We start from the raw sequence: 20,936 nt of genomic DNA, 5'->3' as shown, positions 1-20,936 counted from the left end.
AAAATACGACTTTCCGTATAAAATACTTAAATAATCCAAAATTGTTAAAAAAATTCAAAATCTTGTTGAAATTATTACAATAATTTTCATTTTTAAATACCAATTTTTGGTATAGCCAAAAATGGTTAAAATATGTGAATTTTATTTGAAATTTTTTTTCTTTTTGTTATTAAAAATACTCATTTGCGAGGCCAAATTTCGGTGCAGAACGTTGAATAATCATCCTAAAATTGTGAAAAAAATGGATTTTTTAAATTACAATTTTTTATGTAAAATGTTAACATAACCTCAAATTGTAAAAATATATGGATTTTCTGTTAGAGATCATTTTTTTTAATTAAAAGTACCAATTTCCAACGAAAAATAGTAACCTAATCTAAATTCTTTGAAAGTTTTTAAATCTTTTTCAAATTATAATGATTTTTGCTTTAAATTGACAGTTTTTAGGACATGCGAAGAAAGATGAAAAGACAATAATTGTGAACCCAACACCGATCTACAAATTTATTGTTAGTTAATTTTTTATTAGAGACGTATTTTTTGTGTTATTCTTTAAAAAAAGAATAAAAAATTTTAATTTGTGGACACACGACACAAGCTGAAAAAAATAAATAGATAAAAGTTGTTCACCCAAAAAGAGCTATAAATTTGTTATTAATGACTTTTTTATGGGACGCGTAGTTTTTTAAATTCATAAGCAACATTAAAAATAACAAATAAATCTTTTCGAACAGAGGGCACAAACTGCGAAAAAAGACGAATAGACCAAAATTGTGCACTCAAGAAAGATCTAAAAAAATTGTATTAATCAATTTTCGATAGGATGCGTAGTTTTTGTTTTTATCGTAAAATATAACATTAACATTTTCTTTTAAATTGTGAAAAACTACGCAAGGAAAGACAACAAATTGATAGATAAAAGTTGTTCACAAAAAAAGATCCACACATTTTTTCTAATTCACTTTTTGATAGGACGCGTAGTTTTTGTTCAAATCGTAAAAAATAACATTGAAAATAAACAAATTAACTTCTTGTAAAAACGACACAAGGTGCAATCAAATGTTAATTGCCAATTTTTTTTACAGGATTAGTAATAATATAAATTTATGCTAATGATAAATTTGTTAAGGTAGCCGAGAATAAAAATTAATGCAAAATAAAGAACAGATATTAAAGTAATCATGAAAAACAAAGTTTGTACTTTATTTTGCAATATCTGAATAAGCAATTCCAGACCTAGGTGTAGAAATAAATATAAAATCCATTTAATACGCAGAAAAGTTCGCATTTTTGACAACATCGAGTGCAAAGGACGAGATACGTGATGAAAATATGTTCGTTAAAGTCGAACGAGCTTTAACAAAAGAGAATTCACAATCACCAAAAGACATCACACAGTCACCAAATTATAATGATTTTTGTTTAAAAAATGCAAAAGATGTGTCACGAGAGTTGAAAACGGCCGTGCGGCAGCGCTAGTGGTAACTTTGTTCTACAAAAGCATGCAGTACCAAAGGAAAAATGCATACAAATTATCAATTAAATATGAAAAACCCTTTAAAATCATTTTTTCTTCATATTAATTCTTATAATTCATTTTTCAAAATAAAAAATTATTTAAAATTTTCCCACGGATATAAGAAAATTTCTTTCTGTCTTTCTTTTTTTTTGTCAGACCTTTTAAGCCTTCTTCTTTGACAATGATTGAAATCTTCCTGAAAAAATATCTTTCATTTTCGCGGAACTTTACAAAATTTAGAAAAAAATGTTTACAAGTTTTAATTATTTTTTAATCGTTTCAAAACTTTTAAATATCTATCAAACTTACTCAAATTTTTTCTGAAATGATGTAAAATGGCAAAATTAGAAAATTTTGCTTTAAAATCCTTCAACCACTTTTTAAAAATTAGAAAATTTCTTATAAATTTTCAGAACTTTTTTTCACACCCTGACAAAATTTAGTTTACCAGAAAAATTGGTACATCTTGAAAAATTTAAAAAAAAATGGTTTCAACGTCTTCCATATCCTTTTAACTCACGTTTTAAAATCTTTCAAATTTAAAATTATTCTTCTAAAGTAAAACCGAAACCATTTCTCCTCAGATCATTCATAAATATTAAAAAGCTTCTCACTCTTTTATTTGGGGTCTTCGGGGGTTCTCTGAGTTCACTTTAATAACCTACTTTTCATACCGGAGCGATAATAATTAATGGAAACGATTAGATAAAAACAGGCACGATTAGAAAAATCCACTGTGTCATTTTCACAATAATTATATAAATAAAGCGTTTTTTAAATTACATTTTAAAGAGTTTGTAACGGCTCTACATGACAAAACAAGTCTAACAGTCAAAACAACTAAAACAAAGTTACTACTAGCGCCGCTGCATGTCGATTTTCAACTCTCGGTGACAGGGGGCTGGTTTCACCAGAAATTTATATTTTCAAACAAAAAATCATTAGATTTAAATTCAATGTTTTTCGATTAAAATAATAAAATATACAATCTTGCAGAATTTCGGATTGTGTTAGATTTTAAACAAGCTTAATCATTTTTGGTTTCGTTGGCAGTTTACATAGAAAATTGGTATTTTAAAACAATAATCATTATGGCTGAAAGAATATTCACAACATTTGAGCAATAATAGCTTAGTTTATATTATATCAGTTTTTATCAATTATCAAAAATAATTTGCTTGCGTGTCTATTATTGTAGATAATAGCTACTATGAAATAAAACATTTTCGTATTAATAATATTTTTATATTTCAGCTTAAAAATTGTCTGCGATAAAAATATCGCGTGCGTGTATACTTTAAAGTTAGAAAGACTGAAATTAAAAATCTTAATGACACCGCTTAATATCTTGCAACTTTTACTTATGAAGTTAATAAAATACCACCATTTCTTTTCTTTTCAGATTTTGGAGTTTTTAAAAATTATGAATGCAAAAGAATAGAAATACATTTGTTTCAATATCAATGCAAATTGTGATTAGTAATAATATAAATTTATTAAAATGATACTTTTTTTAGGGTAGCCGAGATAAAAAATTAATGCAAAATAAAGAACAGATATTAAAGTAAACATGAAAAATAAAGTTTCTAGTTTATTTTGCAATATCTGAATAAGCAATTCCAGACACCCCTTAATATCTTGTAACTTTTATTTATGTAGTTAATAAAATACCACTTTTTCTTTTCTTTTCAGATTTTGGAGTAGTTGGGATTTAAGACTCGTTCGAGAAATGGGCAACGACACAGCAGATTGCGGAGCCATAATTGCAATCACATGGTCGTTCGACCAGCATCATTTGTATGTCGCAACGGACAATTCAACCGTTTTAATCTGGGAAGGAACAAGGCGTTTGAACAACGGAACTCCAAAATTCGTGAACCTTTCTTCGCTCTGAATGAAGTGATATTGTACATAATAATGATATTTATACTCTGAATGATACGTCTGAAGTAATGTAAAATACTATTTTCGTACGTATGACCTGTTATTAGTCTTCATGGTACGTACGATCGTAACTCGATTATATTGATATTATTCGCCGGTCGATACAATTTTCGACACTTTCGACAAGTTATCATTGAGCTATAAAGCGTTTTTTTTTTCAAACCCATTTACTAGATTTAAGAGTTAGAATTGTTCAAATGCCAAAATGTCATAATTGATAAATCAGTGATCCTAATTATAATTAGAGGCATTGTCGTGTAACACAGTAGTCTTAAGATGTTAGTAGCTATGTATAATATCGAATTGAGCCTACTGTACAAAAGTTAAAAAAGGACTGAAGTATTATTTTATAGTTTATAATATCATAATTATTTTTATTGACTGCACGTATATTTTTTTCTATATGCCTGTTCTGTAAGTCTGTTTTTATTAAATATATATTATTCAAAACGTTTTCAAGTAGATCGATGTGGTATTTCAAGTATTACAAGTGCTTCGGTGATCCTTCCTTTTTTCGTAGTTTTTGTATTTTTTTTTTATTCAAAGAGATTAAATTAATATTAGGAAATATTCGCCCTGCAGATTAATAATCACTCAAAACAGAACATACAAGAAATGGAAATGAATCTGAAAAAATGTATGGAGAAACTTGCATTTCACATACGCCTATTAAAAATATTCAAAAAATTACAGAAGTAAATACTAACATTAATAAAAACTAAATTTTGAAGAAAACAACTTTGAATAAGGAAATTTTCATAATAAATAAATAGTTTGATGTTCACAAAAACATGAAAACAATTTATTGGAAAAATTCTTTTTTTTTGACGTAACTATATTGTGAACTTTTTGAATGACAGTAAATTTATTTTTTACCGGGAATTTTACAAACTTCTAGAAAAAATTTATTCAATCATTTCAAACAGCATACATTTATCAAAAATATTACTAAATATTTGTAAAATATATCAAATTTTTCTAACGATTTTACAAACATTTCGAATGGATTTAAAAGATCTCACGAAGATTTCAATGATTTCCCAAATATTTCAATAATTTCACAAATTTTACAATATCAAATATATTTTAAAATACCAAATATATTAAAAAAATATTTCAAATATTTTCAAAGATTTCAATGATGTTTGAAAGATTTCGTAAAGATTTTGGATAGATTTAAAAGATTTCTTAAAGGCTGCAATTATTTCCTAAAGATCTAAATAATTTCAAAAATAGTATCAAATATATTTTGAAAATATTTCAAATACTTGTATTTCAAAAAAATTTGAAATAATTCACAAAGATTTCATATAGATTTAAAAGATTTCAATAATTTCACAAATATTACCAAATATATTTAAAAAGTATTTTAGATATTTCCAAAGATTCCAGAAAGATTTAAATTATTTTTTAAAGATTTCACAAAGATTTTAAATATTCAGCAGATTTCGGACACATTTCAAAGACTTCGAAAAAACTTGAATGATTTCCCAAAGACTTTTATAATTTCACAAATCTTACTAATTATATTTAAAAAATATTTCCGAAAAATTCAGAAAGATTTCAATAATTTTTTGTAATATTTCGCAAAGATTTCGGTTAGATTTCAAAGACTTCACAAAAGCTTAAACGATTTCCCAAAGACTTTCATAATTTCCCAAATATTACTAAATATATTTAAAAAATATTTCCGGAAATTTCAGAAAGATTTCAATGATTTTACAAAGATTTGAAATATTTCGCAAAGATTTCGTATAGATTTAAAAGATTTCAATAAATTTACAAATGCTACCAAATATATTTAAAAAGTATTTTAGATTTTAAGACTGAAAATTTTAAAGACTTCGAAAAAACTTCAATGATTTCCCAAAGACTTTTATAATCTCACAAATATTACTAAATATATTCAAAAATATTTCCGAAAAATTCAAAAGGAGTTCAATGATTTTTCAAATATTTCGCGAAGATTTCGGTTAGATTTCACAGACTTCACAAAACCTTAAATGATTTCTCAAAGATGTCAATAACTTCACAAATATTACAATACCAAATATATTTGAAAGATACTTAAAATATTTCAGAACGATTTCAATTACTTTTCAAACATTTCAGATTAAAAAAAATATATATTTCGCAAAGAATTAAAACGTTTCACAAAGATTTCAATTACTTCACAAATGTTGCATAATATTTAAAAAATATTTCGCAAAGATTTTTTAACAAGTCACAAAGATTTTAAAAATATTTTACAAAGATTCCACAATAACATTTCAGAATGATTTCAATTACTTTTCAAAGATTTCAAACAAATTTTAATTATTTCACAACTATTTCAGATAGATTTCAAAGATTTCAAAGACTTCGGATAGATTTAAAAGTCTTCACAAAGACGTTAATGATTTCCCAAAGATTTGTATATTTTCAAAAATATTACTAAATATTTCAAAACTATTACCAAAGATTTCAATAAAAAATAAATTATTTTTTTAAAGATTTAAAAGATTCCGGATAGAGCTGAAAGGTTTCAGATAGATTTCAAAGACTTCTCAAAAGCTTTAATGATTTCCCAAATATTTTTATAATTTCAGAAATATTACCCAATATGTCAAAAATAGTTAATATATTTCAAAATATTTCAATGTTTTTCCAACGATTTCACACAAATTTCGGATAGATATCGGAAAGATTTAAAAGATTTCTGAAAGATTTAAATCAATTTACAAATATTACCGAAGATTTGACAAAGGTTGGAATGACTTCTCAAAGATTTCATAAATATTTCACAAAGATAAAAAATATTTCGCGAAGGTTCTGGTTAACTGGTAATAAATCGAAGACGTTCAACTCGTCACACGCTTTTATCATTGAATCGTATAATTTTATGATATTAATAATTTTGCATAGAACACAGCATTTTCTAATTTATATATACGAACAAAGATTTCCTGGATCTATTTATGAATTCTTGACATTTTTCCGTATTTTTCAAGGCGCACAAAGCTTCCAAATTTCCCGGATCGCTACACATCCTCAAAACCCCCGCTTTGTTCTTAATTTTTTGTGGGGTAATTTAGTGTGTTTCCGTTGAAATCATTCGAAGAATTTTAGACTTGTTCATTAAGTAACCATAAAATTAAGAAAACCTTATTTATTTTAATTTATATAAATGAAACTGATTACAGTGCATAATCTACATGAATTATTTCAGCATTAGACTTGAAAGTAAAAAAAACTCTAATGATCTAGATACAACTTCGTATACGTGGTTTAAACTTCGTCGAGGTAAAATAAAAACATTTCGCCTAAAAATTAAAAGAATACCCAAGTTATTCCAATTATTAAAATCTTAAAATAAATAAATGCCTTGTGTTTCTGGAGAAATTTAGATTTCGTTTAAACAAGGCTCAATGACTTCAAACAGAGGATAATATTTGCCGGTTCTCCTTGCGATTTGCTCTGCAGTGTCGCCACTTGAATTGACGAGTCGCGGATTTATATCCGGATGCAGAAGAAGAAGCTGAAGAGCGGGTGAATTGTGGGAACTGGCGGATGCTAAATGGAGAGGTGTTTGATCGCCTTTACTGCGAGCATTGATATCAGCCCCATGTTGTAGTAAAAGTGCCGCGCACTCAACATTGTTCCAACAACAAGCAGAGTGCAAAGGCTGCCAACCGTCTTGTGTTTGCGCATCGATCGCTGCATTTTTTGAAAGTAAATACTGTAAATAAAAATCAACGTGACAACTCAGACCTAAACTCAAATATTTCAAACATAATTTTGAAGAATTTATATTCTGCTTAAAACCAAGGTTATTTGATTACCAATGAAATATTTGTCAGAGTTTCAAAATTACAGATAACTTTGTTTAGAAATAACAAATGAAGATGTACGTAAACTTTCATGTAATTTGATAAATAATGTTCGAAGATGAATTCAAAAATTGGCTTTTTCTTTCTTTCAATAGTTACACGTTACTCACATTTTTCCTTCCAGACATTAGAATAGTTTTTGATCAAGAAAGAAATTCCTGATCGTCAAAAGTAATGCAAACTTTTATTACGTAAATTCTGTTACAAGTATATTCCTGAGAAAGAATATTCAAAATTTTATAATTTAAAAAATATATTTTCTTCTTTAAAAAAAATCTTCGAATGGAAAATTAATTCATTAATTAAAATAATTTGTATATAATATTAATGGATAAAAAACAAGTCTTTCAAATAATACAAATTTAAGAAAAATTCGAATTAAAGATATTAAATTAAGCAATTGATGAAATTAAATTTCATAATAGATATGAATCAAGATAGTTAGAATATCTTCGAAATAAGAATATTAAAGGTGCCTACTTAAGTCATGCGAAAACATTATAAGTAATATTTTTTCAGTTTCTATATTGCAAGATATTCATAAATACATTAGCAAAATCGATTATTAAAATAATTAATAATTCTTTGAATTTCTCTATGAAGTCTATGAATTTAAATAATAATTCAAACAAATTTTTATTTGATCTTCCTATACTTAAAATTCAGTGCATATTTATATGAAGTTAATGTGAGTATAATATTAAATTAAATTTAAACCGCTTCAAATTCCTCACTTTTCAATTTAAAATATTGTATTTTCAACAAGATAGATACATTTTTAACTGAAAAATATAAATTGACAAACAAAAATCGAATAGTTAAATTTTCAGTAAAAAAAATAATGTTCAACCAAAGAGATCATTTTTCAACTAATATAAGAATATTAATTACTACCAAAAAAGATCATTTTTCAACCAAAAATTGAATAGTTCAATTTTTAATGACAAAAAATAATGTTCAACTAAAGAGATAAATTTATAACCACCAATATGAAGCAATATTCAATTGAAATAGTTCCACTTTCAGTTGGGAAAAAAATGTCAACCGAAAATAAAAGGAGCTAATGTTTTAACCAAACAAGTAAATTTTCAATTAAAATTATCAATCTTCAACCGTAAAAATTATTTTTTAACAAAAGAGTTTAACTTTTAACGAAGTAATTCAATTTTTATTTAAAAATATTAATTCTGAAGGAAACATGTAATACTTGATATTTCAATCAAAAAAGGTTTTAATATTTAAACAAAAACAGTTGAATTCAACCAAAAAAGGCGACTTTTCAACATGAGTTGAATTTTTAACTAACAGAGATGTTTCAGTCAAGAAAGAACAAAAATTGAATTTTCAAGTAGAAGTATGAATTTACAAACATGAAGATTGAATTTCTACCAAAATTATCGATTTCTAACAAAATACATGAATTTTGAATTAAACACTCGAATTTTGAACTGAAAATGAACATTTTTCTCAAAAACGATAATAGTTACAAGAGAACAAAATTTCAACAGAGTAGTTAAACACAGTAATATTAAGTATATTTTACAAGTGGAGATTCATTTTTAATCAATTTTATGTTGCATTAAAAAAATTAAACACGCTCTCGAAAAAACTTCCTTCACATTTCCAGCTTTCCAGGTACGATAGACACCCTGATATTATGAGTTTTATATGCATATTTTTGTATATTACCTCTACAATGTCGAGGTGATTTCCGTAGCAAGCTCGGTGAAGAGGCGTATAACCATCATTATCTGTAGCTTCAATTAAAGAAGGATTTTTGTCTAACAAGTTTTTCACCTTCTCCAGGATACCATTTTCGGCTGCTTGTAAAATAGCCTTTTCATCGGGTTCTGATAAATAAAAATGAGGGCTGCAGTTTACAATAGAAAAAATTAATGACTTTTGAATACGAGGGGTTGCTCACTTTTCGTGAAATCTTTATGAAAGTTTCTGGAATTTTTTTAAATCTTTTAAATCCCCTGATGGAAATGTATTTACACAATTAAAACAAAATAAATCACAATAAAACACAATAACATTCTAATTGTAATTTTTATTGAAATTTGAAATTACTTTTTTTTAATATAATATAAAATGAAAAAATTAATTATACTACAAATTACAAGTTTTTACTAGAATTCGGACACTATTATGCAATTTCACTATTAATTAAAAATTCGAGAAAAATTACCATTGGCGTATTATTGTACTTTATTGTATTATGAAAATATATTTCCACCCCGAGAATCTTTTCAAAACATTAAAATCCTTGTGAAATCTTCGACATGTTTGTGAAACCTTAATTAATTTTGCGAAATATTTGAAAACTTTGTGAGATCTAAATGAAATCTTGAAATCGGGTCCACGTACTCAAAAATTAAACTATCAACCTACGTTTGGAAACAAGGAATTGTCTATTTTTTACAATCAAAATCTTCAATTTACAATTTTAAAAAATTCTAAGTTGTAATTGTAGAACAGATTTCGAAATTCTTAAAAATCCGTTGAAAAACAGGATTTTTTTAGAAAAATAGATACAAAAAGGAGAATGTCCCTCTAATTTAGATTCTATGAAATATAATTTTCGCCGAGCTCTACTACAATCTACTACAGATTGTTCTGAAACGAATATTCAGGATATTTTTAAATGCATTTATAATGTACCTAGATATGTATGTGAAAAAGTGAAGTTTTCGCAAATAAAGGGAAGAAACTAAAATATGAAATTTGATTTAAAAAATTAGGAAGCAATAATTATAAATCTATATAAAAAAGTAATGTGACGAAAAAAATCTAAAATCTCGCACTCACTGTTGTTGAAAATCTGATTGGCTTTTAAATTACTTAGAATTGCTCCATTTATTACATTTTAATTTTCAAAAATTAAATCCTCTGCTAACTTTCGATTTTTACAACTGTTAATTTAATTTGTGATCGTTATGGGGACAAAATATTTCATTGCTCTTGAAAATTCAGGTCTTAAATTATCTACTCTGATAAGGATTTCATCAAATATTTGTAAAGATTTCACAAAATTTTTAAAAATTTCAAAGTAAAGTTAGTGGTTTTAGACCAACATAAGAAATTACAAAGGGTTTTTATGAAATTTAAAAATATTGTAAGCATTTTCAAATAGTTTCTTTATACTGTAAATAACTGTTAAATATTAAAATATTTTGCAAAAAATGCACACAAAAAAAAGGGCAGATCACAAAACTTTTACAGATTTCAGTGGGGTGTAAAGAATTTTTCGGAATTTTAAAGTATTTAAAAAGATTTGACGGATTTTTGAAGTATTTCAGAATATTTCTAAGAATCTTTTCAGATTTCTTGAACTATAAAAGTATTTGAAGCGATTTCATACAATTTTGACGGATTTCAACTAATTTTAGAGAACTTCAGGAGATTTAGAAATTCTAAAATGATTTTGAGCAAAATTGCAATGGGTTTCAGAATATTTTACTGAATTTTAGAAACCTTTAAAGATTTCAAGAGGTTACAAAATATTTCGAGGGATTACAAGAGATTTCTAGAAAACCAGAAGTATTTAAAAATATTTTGAGAATTGAATTTTGAGGATGAGAGAAGATATTTTTGGAGTCTTGACAATATTTAGAAAATGTCAACGTTTCCGACGTATTCCGAAATATTTCAACGGATTTGTAAATACATTGTATATTTGTGTATGAATAAAAAAATAATAAAAACTGTATATTCATATACATATTGTATATTTTGAAAGACTGATTTCAATAGATTTCGAATAAATTCCAGAAACTATACAGAATTTTAAAAAATTTCAAAAACTTCTACAGAATATCTGTTAGTTTTAAAAGATTTCAAGCGTTTTCAATGTGGTTTAAAACATTTCAGGACAAATCAGAGATATTTTTAATTTTTTAATGGATTTCCACGAATTTAAAAAAATGCAAAGTATTCAACAAGATTTTTGTGATTTTCAATGTTTATCAAATTATTTCAAGATATTTCACAGTACTTCCAAAAGGATTGCATATAAATAAAAAGTAACAGCTATTCTATAATCTAAACACAACTTATAACAGTTTCAAGTACTTCCAAAAGATTTAAATGATTTTCAAGATATTTTAAAAATATGTATAAGATTTCATGGGAATTCAATACTTTTAAAATTGATTATAGATTCTTTAATTTCCGGAACTTTTTCAAAGTATTTTAAATTATTTTAAGGAATTGTGTGAAGTGCTTTCAAAATATTTCAAGAGTGGTCTGACCCTCATTTAATACATAAGTAAAGTATTTTAAGATGAACAGACATTTATTTGCAAGAAATAGACTAATATTTAAAAAGGTTTGAGTTCAAGAGGTATGTATTCAAATATTGAATAACCTCGAAATCCTTAGCAGAGAATATATTGAAATCCTTCTTATAATTTTATTAACATCTTCTGGAATGAAGAGTATGTAAATACGTAAAAAATGATTGGTAAACAAATATCTTTTCAAATATATAGTCTCCTAACCTGTAGGATTTCGGTCCGGGTCGATTCCATCATCATCTTCCCATGCACTAACTTGCATACGATCCACTCTTGGTTGACTTAAAATTTGGTCGCGAATATCTTCCAGGTCTGCGAGTTCATCGTCAAATTCTTCATCTGATGACATTTTTCGTTTATAATCTTTTCAAAACAAATATTCACGATATCAATCGTCAAAATAATCGCAAGACAGACACCTGACAATTGGCAGTTGTCACGGTTATCACGAACAATAAACAAAAATAAACATAACCTTACCAAAGAGAATGTGCAGGAAAGTGCGCAAGTCCGCATGGCTGCCAACTGCCAAATCTGGTTCTGGATTGGTAAAAAATTATAATTTCAAAATTCCCTGACTTTCCCTGTCCATTTTATAATTCTTCCTGAATGTTATAAATTTTTCTTTCAGGTATAAAAACCACTTAATTTTCAATCAAAATAATTAAGTCGTTAAGAAAAGACTTGAATTTTCATTAAATAAAAATAAACTTTCAGTTAAAAAAAGATTAGTTGAATTTTCAGTTTAAAAAATTAATTTTCAAACAAACAAATGAATTTGCAAACCAAAAAGATTAAATGTCTACATAAAGAAGACGAATTTTTAACCTAATAGCAGAATTTTTAAAAAGAAAGATAAATTTTCAACCAAAAAGACGAATTTTCTAACAATGAAAATAAATATACAAAAAATATATAATGTTGTAACTAAGAAAGATAAATTAAAAATTTTTTAAATTATTTTACCTTAAACAAATTTATTCAACGAATTAGTTCAATTTTCATTCAAAGCGATAAATTTTTAATCACGAAGATTAGGTTTCTACCAAAACAGATAAGTTTTAATCAAATAGTAGAGTTTTTAAATAAAAACATACATCTTCAATAAAAAGTGGAATAGTTCAATTTTCATTTTAAAAAATAAATGAAAAAAAACGAATTTTCGATATAATAGTAAACTTTTCAAACAAATAAAATTATTTTTTAACAAACTAGTAAAAGTTTCAAACAAACAGATGAATTTGAAAGCAAAAAGATTAACGTTCTATCCAAAAATTTGCATTTTTCAGCCAGATAGTAGAATTTTTAAATAAGAAAAATAAATTTATAACCAAAGAGATGAATCTCCAACCAAAAAATAACATACTTTTAAATAAAAATACTTAAGTCATTAATTTATTTTCAACTAAACAAAATGAATATTCAATTTGAAGAATTAATTTTCATGTAAAAATAATTGCCCGTTTACCAGGAAATTCAAAATGGCGGCATTTATAAGAAAAAACACGGAAAAATTTAAAACAACAAATTTTTGCTGTTGGATTTCGTATCGAAAATTTATTTTAATATAACAATGTTGGTGCACAAATATGCACAAACATGTTGAAGTTTCGAAAAATGGAAAACAACAAGTTAGAAATTCAAGATGGATGTCTCAAAATGGCGAATTTAAAAAAAAATTGTTATTTCTACCCTCAAGTGACAGCAATGGATTTGACTATTACCCAAACAATCCATATATTTTTTCCATAGTTTTTCGGGTCTCTTATTACAAATCTAGCCGCAAAAACGCAAAATTAATTTGTTTAAATTATTCGTTTAAACAAATGATTCTGAAGAATTAGATTCTTCACAAGATGTATAAGCTTTTCATGGGTTTTGGGTCCGCTGAGTACGAATCTGGCGTCAAATTCGCAAAATCAATGCGTTAAAACCATTTTTTTTACAATTTTTTAATAAATTGTTGCAATATTCCATTCTGTCAGCCGCCGTGTTTGACGTTTACCAAATGTCACCGCGTGGAGGTCGAAGGATAGACAATGACGTAGCCTAAGAACAGTTTACTACTAGTGTTCACTGCGCAAATGAATTGCGCAAAAGACAAATGAATTTCACAAATCTGATACAGCCAATGATAAGATCGAGTTCATTCTGGTCCCAGGAAGTATTCAAAAAGAGGTGAAAGATTTTTCAAAACAGTTCTAAAGAATGCAAAAATACATAAAAATTATAAAACAAATTTTTTTAAATGTGAAAAACAAAAAAAAATACGAAAAAACAAAATAAAGAAAGACTACAAAAAAATCAAAATAAAAAAAATGTCTTTCCTTCGACCTCCAGGCGGTGACTGTTGGTAAGCGTCAAATAGGACGGCTGATAAAAGGGAATATTGCAACTATTTGTTAAAAAATTGTAAAAAAAAATGGTTTTAACGCATTGATTTTGCGAATTTGACGCCAGATTCGTACTCAGCGGACCCAAAACCCAAGAAAAGCTTATACATCTTGTGAAGAATCTAATTCTTCAGAATCATTTGTTTAAATAAATAGTTCAAACGAATTAATTTGGCAATTTTGCGGCCGGATTTGTAATAAGTGACCTGAAAAACTATGAAAAAAGTATATAGGTTGTTTGGGTAATAGTCAAATTCATTACTGTCACTTGAGGATAGAAATAACAATTTCGTTTTTTTTTTAAATTCGCCATTTTGAGACATCCATCTTGAATTTCAAAGTTTTTTTCCATTTTTCGAAAGTTCAACATGTTTGTGCACGTTTGTGCACCAATTTTGTTATATTAACAAAATTTTTCGATACGAAATCCAGCAGCAAAAATTTGTTGTCTTAAATTTTTCCGTGTTTTTTCTTATAAATGCCGCCATATAGAATTTCCTGGTAAACGAGCAATTGTTTTGACCACATTATCTTGTAAAACGGCCTTAAAAACATAAGCATATTGAGTTTGAAAAACATGCGACATGTTTTATTACCACAACTGCGTTCGCAAAGTTGAGCTTAGTTTTTCGGTCTTTTGAGCGTTAATAGAATTTTTAAATAAGAAAAATAAATTTTCTACCATGGAAGACAAATACACAACAAAATACATACAGTTTTAACTACAAAATATAAATTTAAAATGAAAACAATCACAGTGAAACTCGTCTTTAGCGTCAATTTTGGGGCTGACGGTGGGTGGGAACTAACTCATTATAGCCCGCTTCGCTATTCCGCGGTTCGGCATCGATTCTCGGAAGAGCTATAGAAGGGAGGGCTACTGAAGGGTTTTACTGTATTTTAGCATACAGATTTAAAAAAAAATTATTTTAACCCTTATAGTCATGAGTATAATTTAAGTTGATTAAAAAATTTTGTGAAACGAAAGAAAAAAGCGAGTTTTTTACTTAAAAATTCATAACTTACGTAATTTTTAATATTTTGACTTAAAAATGTAGGGTTATACTCTTGAGATACTACACTTTAAGAAAAAATTACTTTATTTATTACTTATTTTTATTTTAATGCACAAAAATAGTTAATAAGGAATAAAAAATACAAAAGTAACATAAAAAACAGTTTTTCACAGTTGTAATTACTCTTTCAAACCTATACATTCGCTGCAAAGGCCTACGCGGTGCTCATGGCACATCGGGCGATTGCACGCGATTGCTTGTTCACGAAGGAAGCGTCGTCGCCTTAAATTTTAGGCCGACTACAAAACAAGAGATTATGAAATAATGAAAAAAATTATTTCACTTTAGATGATAAACTTACGTTGGAAATTGAACGAAAATCACTAATATCAATGACACAATTTTTTTTGAAAATCACTTTTTTGCTCACTGACGCTAAAACGGGTATTAAATACTCCACAGTTTTACAAGGTCTACTTTGAGCGGGTGCCCAACGTATGCTGATGTTTGCCGCTCTATGCTAACCCACTTTATCTTTAGTTAGTGATGTCAATTACTGGTAAAAGTCGACACTTGGTCTATATTTTCGAATTTAGTACGGTTAATACAAGCTCAAAAATTTGTTGGAGTAGTTTTTACCTGTAGTGCCAGTTAAGGGTTAATTTTCAAGCAAAGCCATGCATTTTTAACAAATAAGATTAGTTTTCTACCAACAAATACAACTTACTAACGAAATACATGAGTTTTTAATTAAACAGTTGAGCTTTCAACTTAAGTGGGCGACCCATGTAACGGCTTCAAAAAATTGATTTTTTTGCTTAAATGGAAGCTTGTCATCCCAAAAACATACATGCTGTAAAAGTTTCAGAGTCGCAGGAGTCGCCCCCGTGCGCCTCGCGCTAGCTTGCCGATGCTGCCTTTTTTTCAAAATGTAAATCTTTAAACGCGTTCTTCTCGGTTTCATATTTTTCATAATTACTCGGAAGATAACTCAAGAAGTATTTGACCGATTGAGCTCTCCTTGCATACACATTTAGTTGAAATGATTGTCTTCTGTGTGAACCTTTCTGAACTGGAAAAAAATTCTTAACAAATATTTTTCAAAGAATTTCATGCAAATTTTTGGGTAAAAATAAATTTTTTTTAAATGGATGCCATTTGGTCAAAAATGACTATTTTTTAACTTTTTTCTTGTTCACACAGAAGCTATCAATATAAACTTCAAGAAAATTTTTTGTTTTTTCGTTTCAGACAAATCTGTGAGAAACTAGAGTACGGGCAATTTCACATCTCCCGGCTGAACATTCAGTTCAAAAGTGCCTTAATAAACTATAAAAGATTTGGAAAGATTCGTTATATTTCTCATCCCCCCAAAAAAGCCCAAAATACACCCTTATTTTTGAGGTGTTACATGGGTCGCCCCCCTTAAAAATATCAATTTGGACCAAAGATGGGATGATAAAATATTCAATAAAAAAAGGATTTTCAACAAAATAGGGGATAATCTTCAATCAAAAGATATTTTAATTTTCAATAAAAAATAGTTGAGTTCAACCAAAAATAAGAATTGCTGACTCAAAACAAAATAGTTAAATTTTTAACCAAGAAGATTAAATTACTAACAAAAAGACGAGTTTTCAACCAGTTTCACTCTCAGTTAAAAAAAAATAATTTTTAACCTAACAAAATTAATGTTTAACAGAACAGTTAAATTTTCAATCAAATACATGAATTTTCAATCAAGAAGATTAAATTGCTACAAAAAATTTGAATTTACAAAAATTATCCTAAAACGACAACAAACATTTTTCAACCAAATAGTGAAATCTAAATAAAAGCAGTGCACCTTGAAGCAAGAAAATTATTTTCCTACCAAAAAATAAGAATTTTCAATAAAAATTTGAATTTATAACCAACAAAGATGAAATTTCAACCAATAATATTATAAACTCTTGACTAAAACAGATAAATTTTAAACACAAAAAGACGAATTTTCAACAAAATAGTTGAATTCAAAAGAGATGAATTCTGTACATAAAATATAATAGTAGACATTTTAATTAAACCGAATGAACATTCAACCGAAAATGTATGTAATACTAGACTACAATTGAAGGGTCCGCCGTCTAAACATGTTAACTGATATTTCTGAAATTTTACACGGCGAAAGAAAATCGTTGTTGGTTTTTCATTTTTCAATATTTTTTTGTAAACAGTAAAATGTTTTTTATTCATTCACTAGAGAAAAATAATATACGTACTTGCAAAAATTAAAAATAGTTTATTGCAAACACTTTCTGAGTGTTAGTAATCGGGATGCATCGCTCACCTTCGCCTTTACCGCGATCTGTAGACGAAAACATCGAAGATGGTATGAAATTAGCCACAAATAAGTTATGACACACACAGTGACATGTGTTTCATTGGTCTATTCTATGAGTAAACGGAGCCGATGTAACGAAAAACACGAATTTTCCATAAGACGCCATGAGGAATCAACTGGTTTAGACCGGGGACCTATGCTCTATATACCAAAATGCGTTTTTCGAAAATCCATATTAAGAAAAATAAATTAGAAGGAATTTTACCGTTTCGTTTGCGGGATATTAACTGCTTACAAAAATTTTTGCGGAAAATACAGAAAAAAATCAATTTCGAAAAACATGTCAGTTAACAGGCTTAGACCACGGATCCTTTAATTTTCCAAAAGGGCTTATTCACATCATACACTCGTATCTAACTAACAGAAAATTCTCAATTAAACTAGGCTAGACACTTTCAATTGAGAAACCCATCCAAGCGGGTGTGTCCCAAGACAGCATTCTAGGACGAGTATTCTTTATTATCTGCGTAAACGACATCGAAGACATATCATGTCACGTGCGGCAAGTCACACCTGCGGCATGTCACAACAATTGACATTTTTGCGGCATATCTCACCTCACCGCTGTGACTGGTCACAAAAATAATGTAAGGTTATAATTAAATAATAATGTAAACCCCTACTCTTTTTCCAACGTCTCGTGGGGGACGGGAAGGCACCCCAGTAACTGGTGACAGAATTAATGTAAGGTCAAACTCGTACCCCTTTTCCAACGTCTCGTGGGGAGGCGGGAAGGCACCCCTGTGACTGGCCAACTAAATAAGAAATGCCAATTTCCCTGTGATAAATTCCACGTGGAAGAGAAGCCGCTAGGTAGAGATGCCGCAGATGTGATTTACCGCAAAGAGACTTGCCGCATATGACATGACACGGACCCAGTTCCAAAAATCTGAAAATTACTTAGCAAAGCTCTTGAAGTCATAGAGATATGGAATAAACTCCGGAGCATAAAAATAAACGTAGCAAAGTCTAAATTAATTATTTTCTCGATCAGAAGGCCAGATAAAATAGATCCACTTTAAATGTTTACAGAACCAACAGAATGGAAAAACACCATAAAATATGCCTTTACAATTCGGGGAGGTGCGTCAGAAAGCAACAACAATCACATCCAGATCAGGCAAAATAAGTTTCTCAGACGTATCACAAATACCCCTAGATATACCAAGAACTCTATCCTTCACAGAGAATTTCAATTAATGTACATTTCAGAGCATATCAAAGAAACCGACACTAAATTCCATGAATTTGCAGCATTATCACCTTTTGAACATATTTCCGCTCTAGGGAAATATAATTTTGATCCACTTCGCAAACACGAAATGCCAAAAGACTACCTCTATACCTCTACCTCTATATATGTGGGGCTTTGCCCCACATATAATAATCATATCTTTAAATCCCAGTTACGTCAAATTTCTCTCAGATTGTGTAACAAAGCCCAAGTGGGTGACCCACAACAACTTCTTCCGGTTTAGATCCACAATCCAAACTTTTCTTTATTCGTATGGAAATAAAGAAATTACAACAATTTCTTTGCAACAAGGATACAATTTTTTAATGCACACACACACACACACACACACACACAAGGTTTAAAGTTTTTAAATAACCATTAATAATGAATAATTTCACATTATTCTCGTAAACGAAAAATACTTTTTAAAGTTATAAAGAACTTAAAATTATATAATAAACATCTTTTACTAGACGGTTGCGCCGCCGCACCACGCCTGGCAAACTTGCTTCAAACCCGTACCGCCGCTGGTTCGAATTCGACGCCGTCCCACAGTGGTCAAAATCCACAAAAAGCTGGCCATAATTCATTAATGCCATCATTATGGGATTCATTTTTGAAAAAAATGGCGGTTAGAAAATGGCAGAGGAATCTCACAAATTTTAATTTTTTAATAAAAAAAAAAGATCACTTAGAGGTTTTCGGGTTCGCTGATTACGAATCTGATATTGGTGTTTGAAAAAACAAAATGGCGGTTACAAAATGGCGAAAGATTCTCAAAAATTTTAATTTTTGATGAAAAAAGAAAGATCACTTAGAAGTTTTTGGTTTCGCTGATTACGAGTCTGATATTGGTTTTTGAAAAAGCAAAATGGCGGTCACAAAATGATGGAGGATTCTCACAAATTTTGATTTTTTTATTAAAAGAAGGATCACTTAGAGGTTTCGGGTTCGCTGATTACGAATCTGATATTGGTTTGGAAAAACATGGCGGACACAAAATGGTAGGGATTTTCACAAATGTTGATTTTTTTATAACAAAAATGATTACTAAGGGATTTTTGGGGTCACGGATTATGAACCTGATATTGTTAAAAAATGGCGGATACAAAATAGTAGGGGATTTTTATGAATTTTTATTTCTTTACAACAAAATTGATTTTTCAAAGGTTTTTGGGGTCGCGGATTACGAATCTAATATTAGTCTCACAAAAAAAATGGCGGAGGATTCTTATTAAAATTCAGTTGTTTAACAAAAACCATTACTCAGGGGTTTTTGGACTTTGAGGGTATGAATTTATCCTTATTGTCGTGAGGCATGGAGTGCAGATGTGGGAGTGACATGCAATTTACATTACAAAAAATTAGATCGTATATTAGAAAATCAGAATCAAATCAACGTTCGATGGCAACGTAGCAGCTTTCAGCATTCTCAGAAATTTTGTCTTTGACTAATTCATATAATTGCTTTCGGGTTAATAAAAATTCGCTGTTTTGTATCTCCATGATCAGTATCTGGAAAAGTAACGTTTTTAAAATTTCATGAGAGTTATGTTATATCACGGAAAATTCTTCTACACTTAAAATATACACAATATTTAATATTTAAAATTACTTGATGAAATAACGTTATTAATATCTGATCATTTACTATCATTATATCTAATATATCACTGAATCTTTATTTAATAGTATAAAATATGACACATTTTGTTTGAATATTAAGTCGATATTTTGTTGTCGTTTAAACAATAGGTTCCTTTGATGAACAGATGTCTGCTTATACCGTTAGTTGAAGCTATTAGAACAGTGAAATGACAAAAGTTTACGATGTTAGGGTAAGAATAACGTGCACTACACAAGGAGCGCTTCAGAGCGCATCTGTACAATCTATCTGAAATAATGTCACAAGACTTAACGGGCAACTTTGGGCAGCTAATTTTCAAATATGTTTCTCGTGAATGTGTAATTTTCCATTGGGAATTGTAAACAGGGCCCGACCTAGCAAGACTGTTTTCTAAACTCTATTTTCATTAACCCTTAGGACTCCGCGCGGCAGTCCCGTGGACCGCATTTTTCGTTAATTTCATGTGTACTCATAACGGTCTAGAATTGGGCGGCACGGCTCCTGCTATCCCTCGTCCTGTTGCTATGCAACCGTTTGAACTGCTGCTCTTCGCCGTGAACAATTTGCGAATGTAAACAATTTGCACGTAGAAAACATTCTACAACTGTTACCACATGTGAGACTTGCTCAAGAAAAAAAGAATGAAAACT

The 20,936-nt window shown here is 28.6% G+C and overlaps 2 protein-coding genes across 8 annotated transcripts in view; one reads left to right on the top strand and one right to left on the bottom strand.

The window, feature by feature from the left end:
- LOC117181388 (lysosomal-trafficking regulator) overlaps nt 1-3,867 on the top strand; it is a 52,900-nt gene extending 49,033 nt beyond the window's left edge. For all 6 annotated transcript variants that reach the window (XM_033373993.1, XM_033373995.1, XM_033373994.1 and 3 more), the window contains one exon: nt 3,212-3,867. In XM_033373993.1, coding sequence (XP_033229884.1) covers nt 3,212-3,413 — 202 coding nt within the window. In that variant the 3' untranslated portion in view covers nt 3,414-3,867. The remainder of the gene's footprint in view (nt 1-3,211) is intronic.
- Nucleotides 3,868-6,067: 2,200 nt separating this feature from the next.
- The window catches only part of LOC117181663 (ankyrin repeat domain-containing protein 49-like), a 15,211-nt gene continuing 342 nt past the window's right edge, over nt 6,068-20,936 (bottom strand). The window contains exons 2-5 of one of the 2 annotated variants that reach the window (XM_033374567.1): nt 12,111-12,170; nt 11,835-11,993; nt 9,022-9,182; nt 6,068-7,181 (exon numbers count right to left, since the gene is read on the bottom strand). In XM_033374567.1, coding sequence (XP_033230458.1) covers nt 6,846-7,181; nt 9,022-9,182; nt 11,835-11,979 — 642 coding nt within the window. In that variant the 5' untranslated portion in view covers nt 11,980-11,993; nt 12,111-12,170 and the 3' untranslated portion in view covers nt 6,068-6,845. The other variant, XM_033374566.1, reaches the window with a different exon arrangement.

This window comes from Belonocnema kinseyi, chromosome 10, assembly GCF_010883055.1.
Source record: "Belonocnema kinseyi isolate 2016_QV_RU_SX_M_011 chromosome 10, B_treatae_v1, whole genome shotgun sequence".
Lineage (NCBI taxonomy): Eukaryota > Metazoa > Arthropoda > Insecta > Hymenoptera > Cynipidae > Belonocnema > Belonocnema kinseyi.
The sequence above is the reverse complement of the archived record's forward strand: the minus strand, read 5'-3'. Positions and strand labels throughout refer to the sequence as shown.